The sequence below is a fragment of the Anguilla anguilla genome, chromosome 10, assembly GCF_013347855.1.
Source record: "Anguilla anguilla isolate fAngAng1 chromosome 10, fAngAng1.pri, whole genome shotgun sequence".
In the NCBI taxonomy this organism is placed as follows: domain Eukaryota; kingdom Metazoa; phylum Chordata; class Actinopteri; order Anguilliformes; family Anguillidae; genus Anguilla; species Anguilla anguilla.
Genome location: NC_049210.1, coordinates 23721355 through 23738298, shown reverse-complemented (window position 1 = coordinate 23738298; position 16944 = coordinate 23721355). Strand labels below are relative to the sequence as shown.

The window sequence follows — 16944 nt, the reverse complement described above, 5'->3', positions numbered from 1 at the left end:
TAGTTAGCTTCATTGCAACGTTGCAACAAGGTAGCATTGCATTCGAGAGACGGTTTGTGAGGTCGGTACCGGGCGGTGGCGTTGGCTAGTGTTTTTTCTAATTGTTAGCTGACATTATATAATGTTAATTACATTAGCTAGCTAACGCAACGTTACCTGATATGAGAGATGGCTACTGTGCGCAACATTGTCTAAACTAATGTTGCCTTTCTTGACATGGTCCGGTAGCTAGCGTTAGCTGTGCAAATAGCAATGCAATTTAGTCACGTTACATTGTCATCAAATGTAATACAAAATCTACATCAACAAATAACATGACTTCTCATGTTATACAAAAACTTTTTAGGGTTCCATAACCCCCCTCCTCCCCTCTCTGTTATTGTATCGCTAGCAGACACCGGAAAAAAACAGTACGCCGCTCACACAAGTGAGTTGAAGAGCAAGCCTGTTGCGTTAGCTCCGCCTACTCTGTCTGGCGGACCAACCACTGATGGGTGATGGAAAACGTGGCATTAACTGCGCGTTGCTTGTAATTTTTCCCAGGAATGTCGCCACAGACACCCAGTTCATAATAATAAATTAATACAATAATAATATAAATTAATATAAGAGGCTCAATCACCATTATGTTACCTAATTCGGCGATAGAACAGACATTTATTTAAATGAAAATCTTCGAGATTATTACTTTAAGAAAAATTTACACCTTGTTATAATTCTGAAATTTAATTTGTGGTTGGAACGAAAACCAGTATACACAGGGGTACTCCAGGACCGAGGCTGGGACCCACTGATCTAACACACAAGTCACCCAAACAGAAATAAGTTAGTAAATTAGTTCTTGCCAGCTAATTCCCAAATTGTACACTATAGAGTGCGCCAACACTGTTTAATCAGAGTGTGGAATGTGCTGACACCGGGCGGAGCTCGGTATTAGGCTGCACCTGTTAACGCAAATATCTAATCAGCCAATCACATGGCAGCAACTCAATGCATTTAGGCATGTAGTCATGGTCAAGACGATCTGCTGAAGTTCAAACCAAGCATCAGAATGGGGAAGAAAGGTTATTTAAGTGACTTTGAACGTAGCAAGGCTGTTGGTGCCAGACGGGCTGGTTTGAGTATTTCAGAAAATGCTGATCTATTGGGATTTTCACGCACAACCATCTCTAGGGTTTACAGAGAATGGTCCGAAAAAGAGAAAATATCCAGTGAGCGGCAGTTCTCTGGGCGAAAATGCCTTTTTGCTGGCAGAGGTCAGAGGAGAATGGCCAGACTGGTTCAAGCTGATAGAAAGGCAACAGTAACTCAAATAACCACTCGTTACAACCGATGTATGCAGAAGAGCATCTCTGAACGCACACCACGTCAAACCTTGAAGCAGATGGGCTACAGCAGCAGAAGACCACACCGGGTGCCACTCCTGTCACCTAATGAAGTGGCCGGTGAGTGTATATAAAGAGCGATATTGATCTGTAGGCAAGCCGCAGCATTATTAGCGCAGGTGGGTCAAATGTTTATGGATGACTTGCTGACCTCTGCGGTGAAGTTCACATTTTGAAGCAGTAAGTAAGAAAGATTATTGAGGAAAAATAGAGACGATACCAAGGCTAGCACAATTCAGTGACCAATCCCTCATTCCAAGATACCGTGGAACGCGTTTGGAGTGGAGGTCGTTCTGTACTGTGAAATGTTCATAACATTGAAAGTAGAGTAAAAATAAACAAGCAGCTACTGAATCTTGCCTCGTCGTTATAAATATTAGTTAAAATTATAAAACGTTTAGATTGGCGTCATCGCAAACTTGTTAGTATTATTGGTAAATCTCAGGTTCTGATTCAGTGCTGCAAAATATGTGCTAAAGGACATGTTAGTGGGTTCAGCATTCCAGAGTTTTTCCTTAGGGGTAAACCTGCTGTAGAAGACGCATGACCAATCACATAGGCATTTGTTTAGCTACGTTTGGCTACATTTAACTATGCCTTAAAAATAGGCAAAGGTAGGCCTGAACTATCGCTGGGATAAAATTCAGTAGAGAGAAGAAATGTTATATAAACTAAATATTTGTATATAGTATGACATTGTATTCAAATATGTAGCCTACATTTTAGTTGAATACAGTGACAGTGCTAAAGAGGTGAAAATTAACATGTTTAATTAACACTTTAAATGCATTTTGGTTACTTTTGTCACTTTCACCAATAGGCTACTACCTCTACTACTATTACTGCTAGCCTGCTACTACTGCAATAATGATAATAATAATAATTGTTATTCTTATTATTATTATTATACAATTGTCTGATTTGGATTTTCTTTTTATTTCTTTTTGTTGTCACACACTAGCCACTTACACTAAGAAAAGCAAAACAGAAAACCTTTGTTCAGGGCAAAGCTCATTAGTTTTTTTTAAATCGGGGCACAATTAATGTCATGACAGGAGCATAGTTATAAGTCATGTGTGAAATGACATCTGTAGCTACAGTTCATGAGCTGTAAAAGTCGCTCTCGGATTATCACCTCTTTGCTTGGTGATCTCATAGTCAGCCTTGCACACTAGCCTGCTGTCCTCCATCAGGAAGAACTCGTCGCCCGTGGCCAGCTGCCTCTTGCAGACTATGCACACGAAACGGTGCAGGTGATATACAAATTCCTGTGCCCTCCGTATCACTTGGGAAGGTGGAATGCCTTGCTGGCAGGTCGCACATTTAGTTCCAAACCATCTTTTGGAAACAAGCACATGAACACTGAACATTTGTCACTAAATGCATTTAATAGCAAGGCACTACATAAGCTGTTTTCATAACATGCCCTTTCTGTTTGCAATGTTAGGCCTACTTAGGCTACTGTACAAGGGTATATTCTATAGGTCCTACTTTTAAATATTCAATACTCTGCGCCCACATTCAGGCCTACTGCAAATGGCATAACACTATCACACTCTTACTAGGGAAAACAACGTTCTTAATTCCATTTTTTAAGGTATATATTTTCAAAATAATTTCACCCTGCTCGATGAGTGGACCAAAATTTTTTATTGCTCAATTTGATAAATAGGTTATATTAAATACCTTACACCAGCTTAAAAATAGTCATACCACACCATACTGTGTGTATTTGGTTTAGATTGTATCCTACTCTATTAAGTTACGAATGTAATTGAAACGGCTAATGATTACTGACATGTCAAAGCTGTTTGAAGTAAAATTTCAAAATGCTATGGTAAATTCTGAATAAATCATTAAAATCCCATAATTTATATTTATGGCGACTCTCCCTTCATTAATAAAAATCAGTTAATACAGTTCATGTTTGAATTTGCATGATTCGCTTAATTCTTCCCGCAAAAACATCTATCGGAGAATACTTACTTGAAGAAGTCATCCTTACAGTAGACGCTATCGCCTCTGCTGAAACACTTGTCCGCGAGCTGGCCTTGGCAATTACTGCATTTGAAGCACGTGCTGTGCCAGTGGCGGTCCAGCACCTTGAGAACGAAGCGGTCTACAATGTGCTGATTACAGCCCGCGCATACCGGAATCTCTGCCAGTAAAATAAGACATATACAGTAAATACGCAGTGCAGATGAGATCTTATAGCGTAAAAATTTCCTGTGTTAATTCAACTCTAACAGAGTACAGATGAGTACAATAGGGACCATACGTAAGCTACAAAGAACTGATTTAACACTGAATATTTTACTGTGTAGGCTCGCAATCCAGGGGCCCCAGGGTGGTCTCATTCATTCCTCAGAAAATACTGAACAGTATATAAACATGTCCATTCTTTTCTAAGCGTCGGAGGGCACGGTGGCGTGGATGTAAAACTTTCAGGATTTTCTTACTGTTCTTGGATACTACTCTGCTGTCAAGCTCTGATGGCATAAGCGACCATCAAGCTGTAATTAATAGAGTAGCCATTTAATTTTAATGATTTCAAAATCAGCAATAACAACGTAATAACAAATAGCCAACAATAGCACATCAGTCTACGAAATTCGTGTTCTAACGTCAGTAATGGTGCTGTAACACATGAAAACTAATTTCTAGACTAATCTTTCAGCGCGAGTTTATGTCCTGGAAGAAATAAACAACTACACACCTTTCACTGAACTCTTCACTTACTGCACATTGTTGTGCTGTAACATTAATGCCATACGATAAGAAATTTTACTATCATCATGTAAAACTTCAGAAGCCTAATGCAGGATCTCAAAAAGAGAAACGAAAAGCCTTCGTCAAATATATTGTTTTATATATATATATATATATATATATATATATATATATATATATATATATATATATATATATATATATATTGTTGTTGATGACTATTATTATTGTTATTATTATTATTATTATTATTGTCATTGTCATTGTTGTTGTGGTGGTTCAAATTTTATCAAGACGCTGCAACTATTCTGCAAACGTCACGTATCTACAACTTTAAAAATGTATTAGAAAATCCGTTCACACCATGGAAGTAGGTACGACCCAGGGAAAATTTACAGAATTATTAAAATCTTGCGTGTTGATTACGCAGAGACATTATTTTGGGTGATCTCCAGTACATTTATTTTAGAAATAAAGCCAAAAGTCGTAACAACAAGCAGAAAAATCCCGTGACCTTATTAGTAAAAAAAGAATATCGCACACCATAAAACGCGTCTCTATGAAAAAAACTAAACGAATTAGGCTATTTCCTCAACCGAGAGGTGTCCCTTATTATAACCTTTTTGCTCATTTGCTCATTGCTCATTTACTCAAAAATATTTAGCCTAGCACTACGAACTTTTATTTCAAACAACTTTGATATGTCAGTTGTCATTATCCTACTCGCTTTAATTACGTTCATAACTTAATTGAGTCAGACACTATTTAAATCATGATGCTACCAGTCTGATGTTACATTCATACGACTTAGTCGGTATAATTTTAACAGAGGGGTGGAATAAATGTAACAGTGAATGAAAACGCCTTATAATGTGTTTTTTTTTTTCTTTTCTTTTTTTGCAAATACTAATGTTAATCAAATAAACACATTAACAATGGTAACGTGAGACCACGACTATGAAGCATGGGGCTTTATGAAAAAAAGAAAACTGCGCAAACATTAAACGGTAAATCATAACTTACAGTGAAGCGAGTTGTGCCGTTCCAAGCGATGAAGGAAGCGGCTTTTGTTTATTTCTTAACCCATGTAACCCATGTAAGCTTTTACAAAGCAAATAGCCTACAATACAGACCAAGCTGATGTGTGCTTATAAATTCATGTGACCAGGTGGCTGGTTTATTTATCACTTGGAGAATCCAGAAGACCGGGCAATGTCAACAAAGCAAGCAAATTAGTTGAACACATTAACATTAAACGCTAAACTAACTTTAAAAGTTAAACAAGTTAATAAGTAGGGGGGAGTCCATATAAATATAATGCACATATGTAACACGGTCAATAACTTATTCTGCAGGCTGCTACAGTAGCCACTTCAGGCTTGGGCACGCGCAATTCTGTCCTCAACCAATTTCCAAAAAAAAAAACGCAGCAATTCGATAATGTTCGTGGGAAATATTTCTATCATATGAAACTGTTTTTGATTGAGGTCAGTAAAAAATCTGTTACATTAAAATGTTACTGAATTTAGACGTCATGTGACTGATTATTGCTCAGAAGGTAGGGCCTATTGGCAGATGGTTGTTTTTATCACTGAGTTCCCCGCGCTCGACCAAATAACAGCGTGCGTGGGAACAGATCCCGCGCGTCCGGTCCACGCTCTTGAGCGAAAGGTGCCCGACTGCAATCCCAGTGTGGGTTTTTCGGACCTGGTGTTAAATGCTATATTAGTTACTATGTAAAGTAAGCGGTGTCTTCATTGCATCTGATAGATGTAGGTTAATAGAGGAAGGAAAAACTGCCAGGGAATTTCTGACACTGATGTCTTTGGTGCTGATGTACGTATCAAATTTTCTTGGGTGATCGGATTAGTCCTTGACTGGTTTGTTTTTTCTGTGGATAAAACGCGATTTTCCAGCATCACACAGGAGTCTTACGACTTACTTGATGATGTATCACTTAGTAAATATTGTGTCCCAGTTCTTGCCCTTAGAAGTATTTTTACCAAAAAAGTCAGTGTTACATTCTGGTATTTTTAGGGGTCCAAGCGGCGAAGCTGGTGGAACCCTATTGTATTTGTTAGGATTATTATTATTAGGGGTCCAAGCAGCGAAGCTGGTGGAACCCTATTGTATCTGTTCGGATTATTAGGGGTCCAAGCAGCGAAGCTGGTGGAACCCTATTGTATCTGTTCGGATTATTAGGGGTCCAAGCAGCGAAGCTGGTGGAACCCTATTGTATCTATTAGGATTATTATTATTAGGGGTCCAAGCAGCGAAGCTGGTGGAACCCTATTGTATTTGTTAGGATTATTATTAGGGGTCCAAGCAGCGAAGCTGGTGGAACCCTATTGTATCTGTTAGGATTATTATTAGGGGTCCAAGCAGCGAAGCTGGTGGAACCCTATTGTTTTTGTTAGGATTATTAGGGGTCCAAGCAGCGAAGCTGGTGGAACCCTATTGTTTTTGTTAGGATTATTAGGGGTCCAAGCAGCGAAGCTGGTGGAACCCTATTGTATCTGTTAGGATTATTATTAGGGGTCCAAGCAGCGAAGCTGGTGGAACCCTATTGTTTTTGTTAGGATTATTAGGGGTCCAAGCAGCGAAGCTGGTGGAACCCTATTGTATTTGTTAGGATTATTATTATTATTCTTATTTTTTTCTGCTTAAAGTGTCTGAGGCTCAGCAGCCATAAGTCCTAGAGCAACCAAATTTGGCAGGTGGGTTCCTATGCCCCCCCACTACTCAGGCACAAAAATCACCTTTGTTGGCCAGATGGTGGCGCTATAACAAATGGTTTTGCGTAAAAAACCATAACTCCCACACCATAAGTTAGATCAACACAAAAATTAATCGGCCGATGCATCTGAAGGTGCTCTACAACTTTGCCATTGGCACCACCTATGTCCGCCATATTGTTTGCCCGCCATTTTAACTTTTTCGTTTGGGCGTGGAAACTTTCTCCGCTAAAATGTCTGAGGCTCAGCAACCATAAGATGTAGCCCAACCCGATTTCGTAGGTGGGTTCCTATGGCCCCCCACTACTCAGGCACTAAAAATCACCTATGTCAGCCAGATGGTGGCGCTATAACAAAAGGGTCATGTTTAAAAGGTCATAACTCCCACACCGTAAGTCAGATCAACACAAAACTCCATCGGCCGCTGCATCTGAATGTGCTCTACAACTTTGCCATTGAGACCACCTATGTTCGCCATATTGTTTGCCCGCCATTTGGACTTTTTTATTAGTTGGGGTGCGGAAGAGCTGGAGCTCCAAATCTAAGTGTTACGACATCTAGTAAACTTCTTTACGGCAAGCGACATCCATGGCGACGCAAGTAATCCGACACCGTAGGGTCTAGTTTTTATCAGCGAGGGGAGGGTCTGAACATTGGGGAAGCAGTGGAAGACAGTGCCAGACATTATTTGAAGACAGTATCGGGTGAGTTCGTTTAGTCTTTGAATCTGTCATTATGCTGAGAAATAGCTAAACCATTTTATTGATAGGTTCTGAGTCTCTGTGCAAACGCGCGAAAACACGCTGGTATAATGAAACAATGACGGCAGCCTAATACATATATAGTCCGCTTCGTTCCGTTGCTACCATAACATAACGACCTACAGCTGCAGTTTCTCGCTGCAATTACTAATATTGAATATAAACAAAAGACGCAATTTATGCTGTAAATCGTATTCTCAATTTAATCTCTACATCGACTGTAAGCTTAGGGTTGTAACTAGGTAGTTGTTTCGTAGGTGACTTAACTCGTCTTAACTATTGCTTGTATTTTTTCATAGACTGCGTTGTTGCTGTACTTGTTTGTGTTAGTGTCAATCAGTTTAACCTACAGGGTCCAAGTTGAACTATGCGGTTGTTCCCTGCACTTAGAACGGTAGGCTACTGCCCTCTAGGGTTTTCGACACACTTGTTCCTGATTATGGTTATACATTTTGTTGTACGTCGCTCTGGATAAGAGCGTCTGCCAAATGCCTGTAATGTAATGTAATGCAATATTCCGTAGCAACAAGATAAACCCGACATTGGCCCTAAAATATGCCAATACAGCAGTGAAAACGCTGCTCGCTGAATAACGAAATAAACGAGACAACGTTTAAAAAAAAAAATTATACCATGTCATTCTACAGTCAATATCTGGACTAAACATTGAATAAATATACAATCTTACCATTGGTTTTACGCGTAGAGATGTTCCTTTTGCGACTGAGTGGTCATATATTGTCTTGGACAATCCGTTTGTGAAATATACGCGCATTTTTGATCACTGGGTAGGCTACGTTCAATAATAGCTGTGCGTAATACCACACCTGTTGCTTACGGCTTTGTCGCCCTTTTTAGTACAATTTGGCTTGATTGACAATTCATTTGTTCCGTAGGTGAGATTATAAGATTTCTAACGATGTATAACATGTCTGATTTTGCTTTTGGAATAGCGTTTTATCGGTCAGCGTAACCGAAAATTTTCTTATATGCCAGTGTCTAAATAAATAATACGGTAGGCTATTCTGCGAGCACTACGCAGGTCGCGAGTTGATATTTCGTCTATGGTTTCGTTTTTTCTCAATGTCGTCTTTATTATTTGAAATGCGTATTTATGTGTTATTATTCTGTCTCTGAGGCGCTCTGAAATGTGCATTCTCTGCTAAACTGAGCAATGGATTGGAACATGTGTCTGACGTAGTGTTGCACGGTATTCCGTAACTTCAGCACTTTTTCGGTAATTAAAAAAAAAAAAGAAACGGTTAGGTATTAGAATTTTCTGACGTTCGGTAGTTTTGTGTCAAATGTAAAACCCAGGGAAATGTGTCTCCCACGTTACTGATTGAGAGGATGAAAAGTGTAATTTGTCAGAATCTTCGCTAGATGGCAGTAGCAACTAAGGTTGCCAAGTGAGGTGACGTTGCGCTTATGCACTCACTCGTTGATACAGCGTAAGCTTCCACTCAGTTCACTTCAGTAGCAATAAGTGTTCTAATTTGTTAATATTTTATTATAGGAAGATGCTGTATTGTTATTAAAATATGCTGTTTTCTAGATCTGTTTAAAGGTGAAAGACCTGTTTTAAATATTATTTAGTTTACAACTGTTTAATTTTTGAAATATATTTCACATATTTTTCTATTGTTCAGTGCTGTAACACTATAGGCCTATGCATATTAATATGTTGAAGAGGCTTCAACTTAAAGGTTGTTAATGAACCAGGTTGTTAATAAACCATGAATTTAAAAATGAGGTCAACCCCTGTGGAAATTACATTTCTGGGCTGCGTTTCCCAGAGTCTCCTTAGCGCTACGTGCATCGTAAGGTATCCCTTAAGCTCTTCCTTTAGCTCTCGAGCTGTTTCCCAGCGTCTCCTTAGCTAAGGTATACCTTAATTAAGGTATACCTTTAAAAGGATGGTCTGAGGCACTCGTAAGCTGTCCCTTAGCGATGCGCTCCGCGGTTTCAGCCTTATTATGCCAACATTTTGCTTTTCAAATCGACAGTTGTACTACAGTGCGCATCTAGTAGCACATCGGCATGCGAAAATGAGTTTAATATTTACTTTACGAAAAGTAATTATCCAATCAACGTTTCTGTGCATAGCAGGTCATGAGAATGTTGTCGTTTTACCTGTCTATCCCCTTCATGATGGTAATTAAGTATAGGGCCTATCCATGATACTAATCCAATTTGTGAAAAGAAAAAAAAAAGTTTTTTTAATTTATACGTGGTGGCGCTAACTGAGGATATGGCTTTCCCGACTGCATAACCTGTAGAAATTAGTTCGTTTGTGTGTGAGTCAATGATCACACTGACTTGAAACAAACCGCCGGTTTATTAAGAATATAAAACCTATGTGTGCAAAGCCAACGTTGAGTGAGTCTACTTGCATAACCGATCTAGAGCACGTTGATTGGCCTAGCCATAAACACACATACGGGTATGGTGGCTCATAATGAACAAACATAGCCAAATGATCTACATCCCCTTCCTTTAGCTTACACCTCCTATATAAAACAAAATAGCACTGGGTAAATATCAACATTACGGAACATTTTTCTTACCATGTTGTTTTACGATTTTCGGTAAACAACCCAATAATGATATTCTTGGTTAAATTTAAGATTATCCAACAGCAAATTAAGGTGGATGTGCAAATCACTTTAACAGGTAGACCTATTCATAAGGCACCCGGTATAGAATTCATCATGACCAATTTCCACAGATGCGCTTTTGCCTTTCATCTACGATCATTTTTGCATTGCAGAGAAAAGTTCGCGGGAATCAGTGGATATGCTGCTACAGTTGCCTATGTATTGTGTGACAAAAACAAATTAACATTACACCTTTATTTCAATAAGAACAAAATAATTCACCCATATGTAGCTTATATCCTTTTCCCTGGGCTTCCACGAAGTCCCAGACTGTGGCTTATAGCCTATGTCCCGATTGATGCTTTTTATTTTATCCTTTGTAGTCTATATGTACGTATTTATTGAAACTATCACAAGGTCTCGTCTTAACTGACTATTAAAGAGATTAACAGATGATCTCTATTAGGCATAGCTTCCTCTTCTACAATATTAGATTGATGTAAAATGATTATGGCAACATTTGTTATATTAAAACGTCATTCACAAGTGAGACAATCGATTCCCTTGGCATCGATTGATAAACTTTTCAGCACCACAGTGAAGGCCAGCTCCAACTTACGATGTACCTTTGAGGTGTTCCCTAAGGCAACTGTTAAGGTATAGTTTGGGAAACACTCGTAAAAAATAGGTTTCCCTTTGAAAGGTATACCTTAGGAGCCTTCGTAAAACGTTACATCGAAACTCGGAAACGCAGCCCAGAAGTGTTTGTTGATATGCAAATCAACAGTAGAAATATAGGCCTGTTATACCATGAAGCAATTATAATTGGGGGAAAATAAAATGTATCAGTTAAATCCCAACAATTCAAATTCTGGTCTTGAGCTGAATTGATTTTATTCACTTTTTATTTTAGTCTCTGCTGACATAGGGGTTCCCTGGTTAATGGAAAACCACAAGACCACTGAACAGTGCAAACTGCCTCTACGCAGCTAGACTGACAACCAGTCCTGACATTGTCTATCCGTGTTAAGACGTGGTTCAAACGTTTGCTAAGGTTATTTCGTTGGTATAGGTTGCTTTAACCTATCGGTATTAAGCTCGTTTTGCTCGTGTTTTAGGATACATTCAAGACGCAAAACATACATTGCACTGCACGCTACATTTACGACACAGATTGAAAAGTCTTGCAACAGTCTTTTGGATGTTTTTGTTCCCCTTTCAGTGGGCATAACAGGGCTAATCGCCTACTTTGACGTATTTAAGAATCGGTGTCAAACCATTCGCAATCGCCAGACGTCACAGGCTAGTAAATCTGCAACCAGCGCCGTTTTTTTCTCATCCTGAACGCAGCTCTGGCAAGGATCTGTGGGTTTCACATTATGAGAGCGGGACAAGTTCAAATAGTAGTAAATTAACAGTAGTCTAAGTAGAGAGAAACAGGTTAGTCCAATTTATGTAAATAGTCGTTGAGCACAACACATACATCGGCGCATTACTTAGGCCGATTCATCTATCATGGACACGATCCCACAAAAAAATACTCTTTATTATTATTATTGTTGTTGTTGTTTTTACCTCGACTCCTTCAACGTGTTTCAAAAATACTTCTCGTGAAAGTCAATAAGGCATTGAAATGAAATAAAGCCTGGCGAAGACACGCAGAACCAATTAACTTATTAATTCTAATTTAAGCCAGTTGCAACAAGAGTATAGACAAAGTGTTTTGTTGTCTTGTACATGAATGTAAAATAATAGTTCAGTACCATACACCTTAAGAAAGACTTTCTTATGCCACAACAATGTAACCCACATGCATGATTTGTCCATTAATCCAGAGCGTCCATATAATGCCCTAGTAAACAACTATATGAAAACAACTGGAAGAGGCTACGATTTAGGTCGCTCTTGCCAGGAAGAGATGATGGTATTAAGCTATTTCCTTATGGTATGTCTATTAGACTTAATAAGTCCGCCGCTTTTCACCGTACCTTAGTGGAGAACTTGCTTTACCATTGTGTGATTTGTCGGCGCGCGATAAAAAAAATGAATTGGCAGTTTTTGTTGCTGCTCTACAGACCGACTACAAATACCAACTAGGGCTACGTCAGAAGCAGGTGCACTGAAGCCGTATTATTTATTCATGGGAGCCTGTTAAAATTGATTGTAATGGTCCAGCGGCAGAAAACTTTCCGCCACATTTCTTTGCTTTGCTGATTTTATGTCCATTCCTTTCCTTTCAAATTCTGGTAATCTAATATTAACCAAAGAAAACGACGTTAGTATAGACGTTAGTTTCTGAGCAAGTCATTGAACCCTAAAAGACAAATGGTTGTTATATCATATATTGTTGTAGTTGTGTGTTGTAGGTTCCCTGTTTATTATGATACATAAATCTGGTGAAATCTAAACCAAAATATAAATGTAGCCTGACCTATTTTATTACAACTTCGTTTTATCAGGAATGTTTTAGGCACCCGTTCTCTAAAGCACTCTGTCTCGATTTAAACATGTTTAAAATTAGTAGCTGTGATCAAATGTACTATGTAGTCAATTACAAGACCAGCAACAGCCTGATCTGTTTTAAGAATTAAAAGTTGCTTTGAAATGTTGAAGAATAATAAAATGGCATCCATCCATCTATTTAGATAATCGTTCAATGCACCACAACGTTCTGACATTGTTTGCTAATATTAATCTAAATTGTCCGGTTTCAAAGCAGACTCACAAATTATAGCACAGATTAGAGTGACATGACATGATTAGCATCATTCCTTATAATCAGCACGTCGAAGACATGTATAATGACCCAACAAGTGATTTGCTAAATAAATAAATGGAAATGATGCTTACCGTTCAGCTTAATAAAATAAAAAGGATTTATTTTCAGGGATATTCGCCTTATGGGGGAGAGAATTAAGGGTTAATTGACAACAAATCCCGTGACATGGATATAATGGATGTAATATAAATTGAAACATTTATATACCTTTGCGTAGATGGTCTTTCTGTGGCAGCGAAGCAAACAGCATGTTCACCTTGCCCGCTTCTTTTGGCGCAATCAGTTCGTCAGTACCATCCATGTCGCATAATTCCCCTTCCTGTTTAATACAACTCAACCAGATAACTGAGGAAAACGTCTGTGAAAATAACTATCCTCTTTTTCAACGAAGGTAATTTCTGCCAGAGCGGCGTACGAGATATCCTGGAGACAAATACGAATGTTTAAGTTTCGGAGAGTAGTTGTTATAGGCTGGCCGCATGGTCTTTGCCCCCTGGTTACCGTAGCGACTGGACAGTTAATGCAAGACTTCGCGTACAGCTTCGCCTGCAGGCGGTGAGAAGTGCACAGGTATTGAGACTCTTGGCATCAGGAGGGGGCAGTGGGTTGCTCTGACGGTGCATCTCTTTGGGTGACCAGCAGACTGTTTTCCGTATTTGCTGCAAATCAAGAGATTAAAACTAGCTTTTGTCCCGACACTCACGTGCTCCTCGAAAGATTTATATAGTCTACCGATTACCAAGTTTTATTTTAGAACATATTTCCACGATCATGCATATTTACTGATTGAAGAATTAATAATTTGTTTAATTCATTCATTTTGATGTATTTATAGTGGACATGTTTATTCTACATATTACCCCTCATTTGGGTCTGATGGTTTAACAACATTAAAGTGGTTGTTTCAATGTTTAGTAAACTAATTTTTGTCTGAAATGCTATGGGGCCTACTGAGTTTCGTGTATGAATGTGCTACAGGGATTTAATGTGCATATTTGTTTTCATTTTGTACTTTGTCTGATTTACATAATTATGCTGCAAATAATTTACCCGCTACAGACAATAAATGTGTATCGAATTGAATTAACACGACTAAATTTGACGGGGGCGAACTGAACTGAAATAAATTGAAACAAATTGACTTGCAATGAAACGTGATCACTTCAGCGCGTCGGCGAAGAAATACGAACACTGGGACGTACAGGGATCAGCTTAGACTCAGATTTATCATAAAATGTTCTTTTCTGTTAAGAAAATACTTACATTTCATTTAAATTTATTAAAAATGTAATATTTTAAAATGTACCTTTGGTTTGGACATGAACTCCCTGTGTTCTTTTGTTTATGCAGAAACACATTTTTCATTATGTGGAATAACATGGATATGACATTTTTATATGTTATGTGGAATGTTCAGACCATGGAAAATTCATTTTTTGGTTCAAGGTATCAGATTCAGAGGGCCTAGAAGAAAATCCATGCTTTGCTACGTGGCTAAAAGATTAAGCATTTCAAAAAAGACTATTGAGAAACAATGTTGGCTATTACTTTATGAAGTGTATAGACTGTAATTTCCGATTATAGAAAAACGAAAGTATGTTGAATTTAAGCATGTTTGACATCATTACAACAATAATTCCATAAACAAATGAAATAAGGGTTAATCAAAAACAGTGCTGTCACCAGAATCAGACTTTTCATGAATATATGCTTTATGAATCCTATTATAAGCGTTAATATCTGATCCTGTCGAATATCGGGGAAAAATACTGACTGGTCACTAATTGGCACGGGCTCACCAAAATTGGACAATAGAAGATTGGAAAAACGTTGCCTGATCTGATGAGTCTCAATTTCTGCTGCGACATTCAGGTGGTAGGGTCAGAATTTGGCGTAAACAACACGAAAGCATGGATCCATCCTGCCTTGTATCAACAGTTCAGGCTGGTGGTGGTGGTGTAATGGTGTGGGGGATATTTTCTTGGCAGACTTTGGGCCCCTTAGTCCCAATTGAGCATTGTTGAAATGCCACAGCCTACCTGAGTATTGTTGCTGACCATGTCCATCCCTTTATGACCACAGTGTACCCATCTTCTAATGGCTACTTCCAGCAGGATAATGTGCCATGTCACAAAACTCAAATCATCTCAAACTGATTTCTTGAACATGACAATGAGTTCACTGCACTTCGCATCATGGATGTGCAGCCGACAAATCTGCAGCAACTGCGTGATGCTATCATGTCAATATGGACCAAAATCTCTGAGGAATGTTTCCAGCAACTTGTCGAATCTATGCCACTAATAATTAATGCAGTTCTGAAGTTTCATAAGAAAATCGGCTGGTAGGTTTTTCCAAGCATTTTGGAGAACTTGCCACAATTCTTCTGCAGATTTTGGCTGTTTCGCTTGCTTCTGGCTCTCCGGGTAATCCCAGAGACCCTTGATCACGTTTTTATATGAAAAGTAGTCTATTACTTAAAATATTACTTTATTTAACAAAATACAAAAATGTATCTGTAAAATGTCATTTTTTGGAAAATTCATTTTTGGAAATCTCAAATTTGCTCTTTTCTATTGACACACTAATGCAAATAAATAAATAAATAAATAAAAATAAGACCAAATATATACTAGGCTATATATTATATTTAAAAATCTAGGGTGCCTAATACTTTTGCTCAGTACTATATATATATATATATATATATATATATATATGTATATATATATATGAGCTCGTTTCACCGTCCGTTCTTTATTTTACATTTATGGAACTGTTTTAGTTTAAAAATCTAATTCATTCCGAAATAAATTATGATTCGTTTCGTTACAAATCTTACCTAAAATGTTGTTTCAGTCCGGTAAAAACCTTGAAACCAAACATTATCAAAGTAGAATGTGAATATAGCGCTGTGTGCGAATGGGGGATTTGTGTGCATGAAGTGCTGCGCAAACTTTAAAGATTTTTCCTTTGAAGGCTGAACGCGTGTTGGTCTACATTAGACATAGCATTTTGTTTCAACATGTTTGTTGTCGAATTCCATAAAATTCCAAACGATAAATAGCTTAATTTAAAAAGTAGCAATTATTTGACGACGCTGAAGTTGGCTCCCGATTCGCAGCTCCCGATTCGAAATTTCAGGTCCACCTTAAATCGGTTGCGTTATATGATTGGACGGTTTCGCGGTCTTCCTTACATATTTGCAAAGGTTATAATTTGCTTCAGGAGCCATTCTGTCATAATTAAATGTCAAATTTTCAGACTTTTAAATTTTGATGAGAAATGGCCTTCTAATATGTCAATTTTTCAATAGGATTTTATTCATATATTTGTTTATATAGACAGTTTGGAGTTTTATTTGACGATAGTGCAGTGATTTTTCGTCCACAACATTTCAGATGTGCATTATTTCCTGTTCTCTCATACACACCTGATGCAATGGTGAGACTATTAGATTTTGAGGAGAAAACAAAATGCGTGACACTGATTTGTCCATAGTACAGTCTTAAAAGACATGTGAAGTGAACGTAACATAATTAAAAATATTTTTTTTTAAATTCTCATTACCACCTTTGTTCAATTTCTCTCTTGATCCTTATCCCTCTTTTAGAAACAAATTATAACTTTTGCAAATAAGTAAGGAAGACCGCGAAACCGTCCAATCATATAACGCAACCGATTTAAGGTGGCCCGGAAATTTCGAATCGGGAGCTGCGAATCGGGAGCCAACTATTATTTGGATGTCTTCATAACGTTCCACGATCCTGAGCATTCCATTTCAGGAACTAATAGTCCTGAGTTATTTTAATCAATGCACAGTCAATGTTTTAAACGGAGAGTTTTGAATTATAACTCATATCGAAATTATAGACATATAGCTGTCTGGCCACTTATTCATATTCATCTAATTTACAAAAACACAGTTGTGTAATAGTGGAACAAGGAAACAAGTGT

General features: G+C 38.1%; 1 protein-coding gene across 1 annotated transcript in view; it reads right to left on the bottom strand.

Annotated features, from left to right (window-relative positions):
• LOC118237100 (LIM/homeobox protein Lhx3-like) overlaps window positions 1-7387 on the bottom strand; it is a gene marked incomplete at its 5' end in the record, with an annotated part of 108965 nt that extends 101578 nt beyond the window's left edge. Inside the window, 3 exons of the mRNA XM_035435538.1 lie at window positions 2521-2723; window positions 3372-3546; window positions 7375-7387. Coding sequence (XP_035291429.1) covers window positions 2521-2723; window positions 3372-3546; window positions 7375-7387 — 391 coding nt within the window. The remainder of the gene's footprint in view (window positions 1-2520; window positions 2724-3371; window positions 3547-7374) is intronic.
• Between the last annotated feature and the right edge of the window lie 9557 nt (window positions 7388-16944).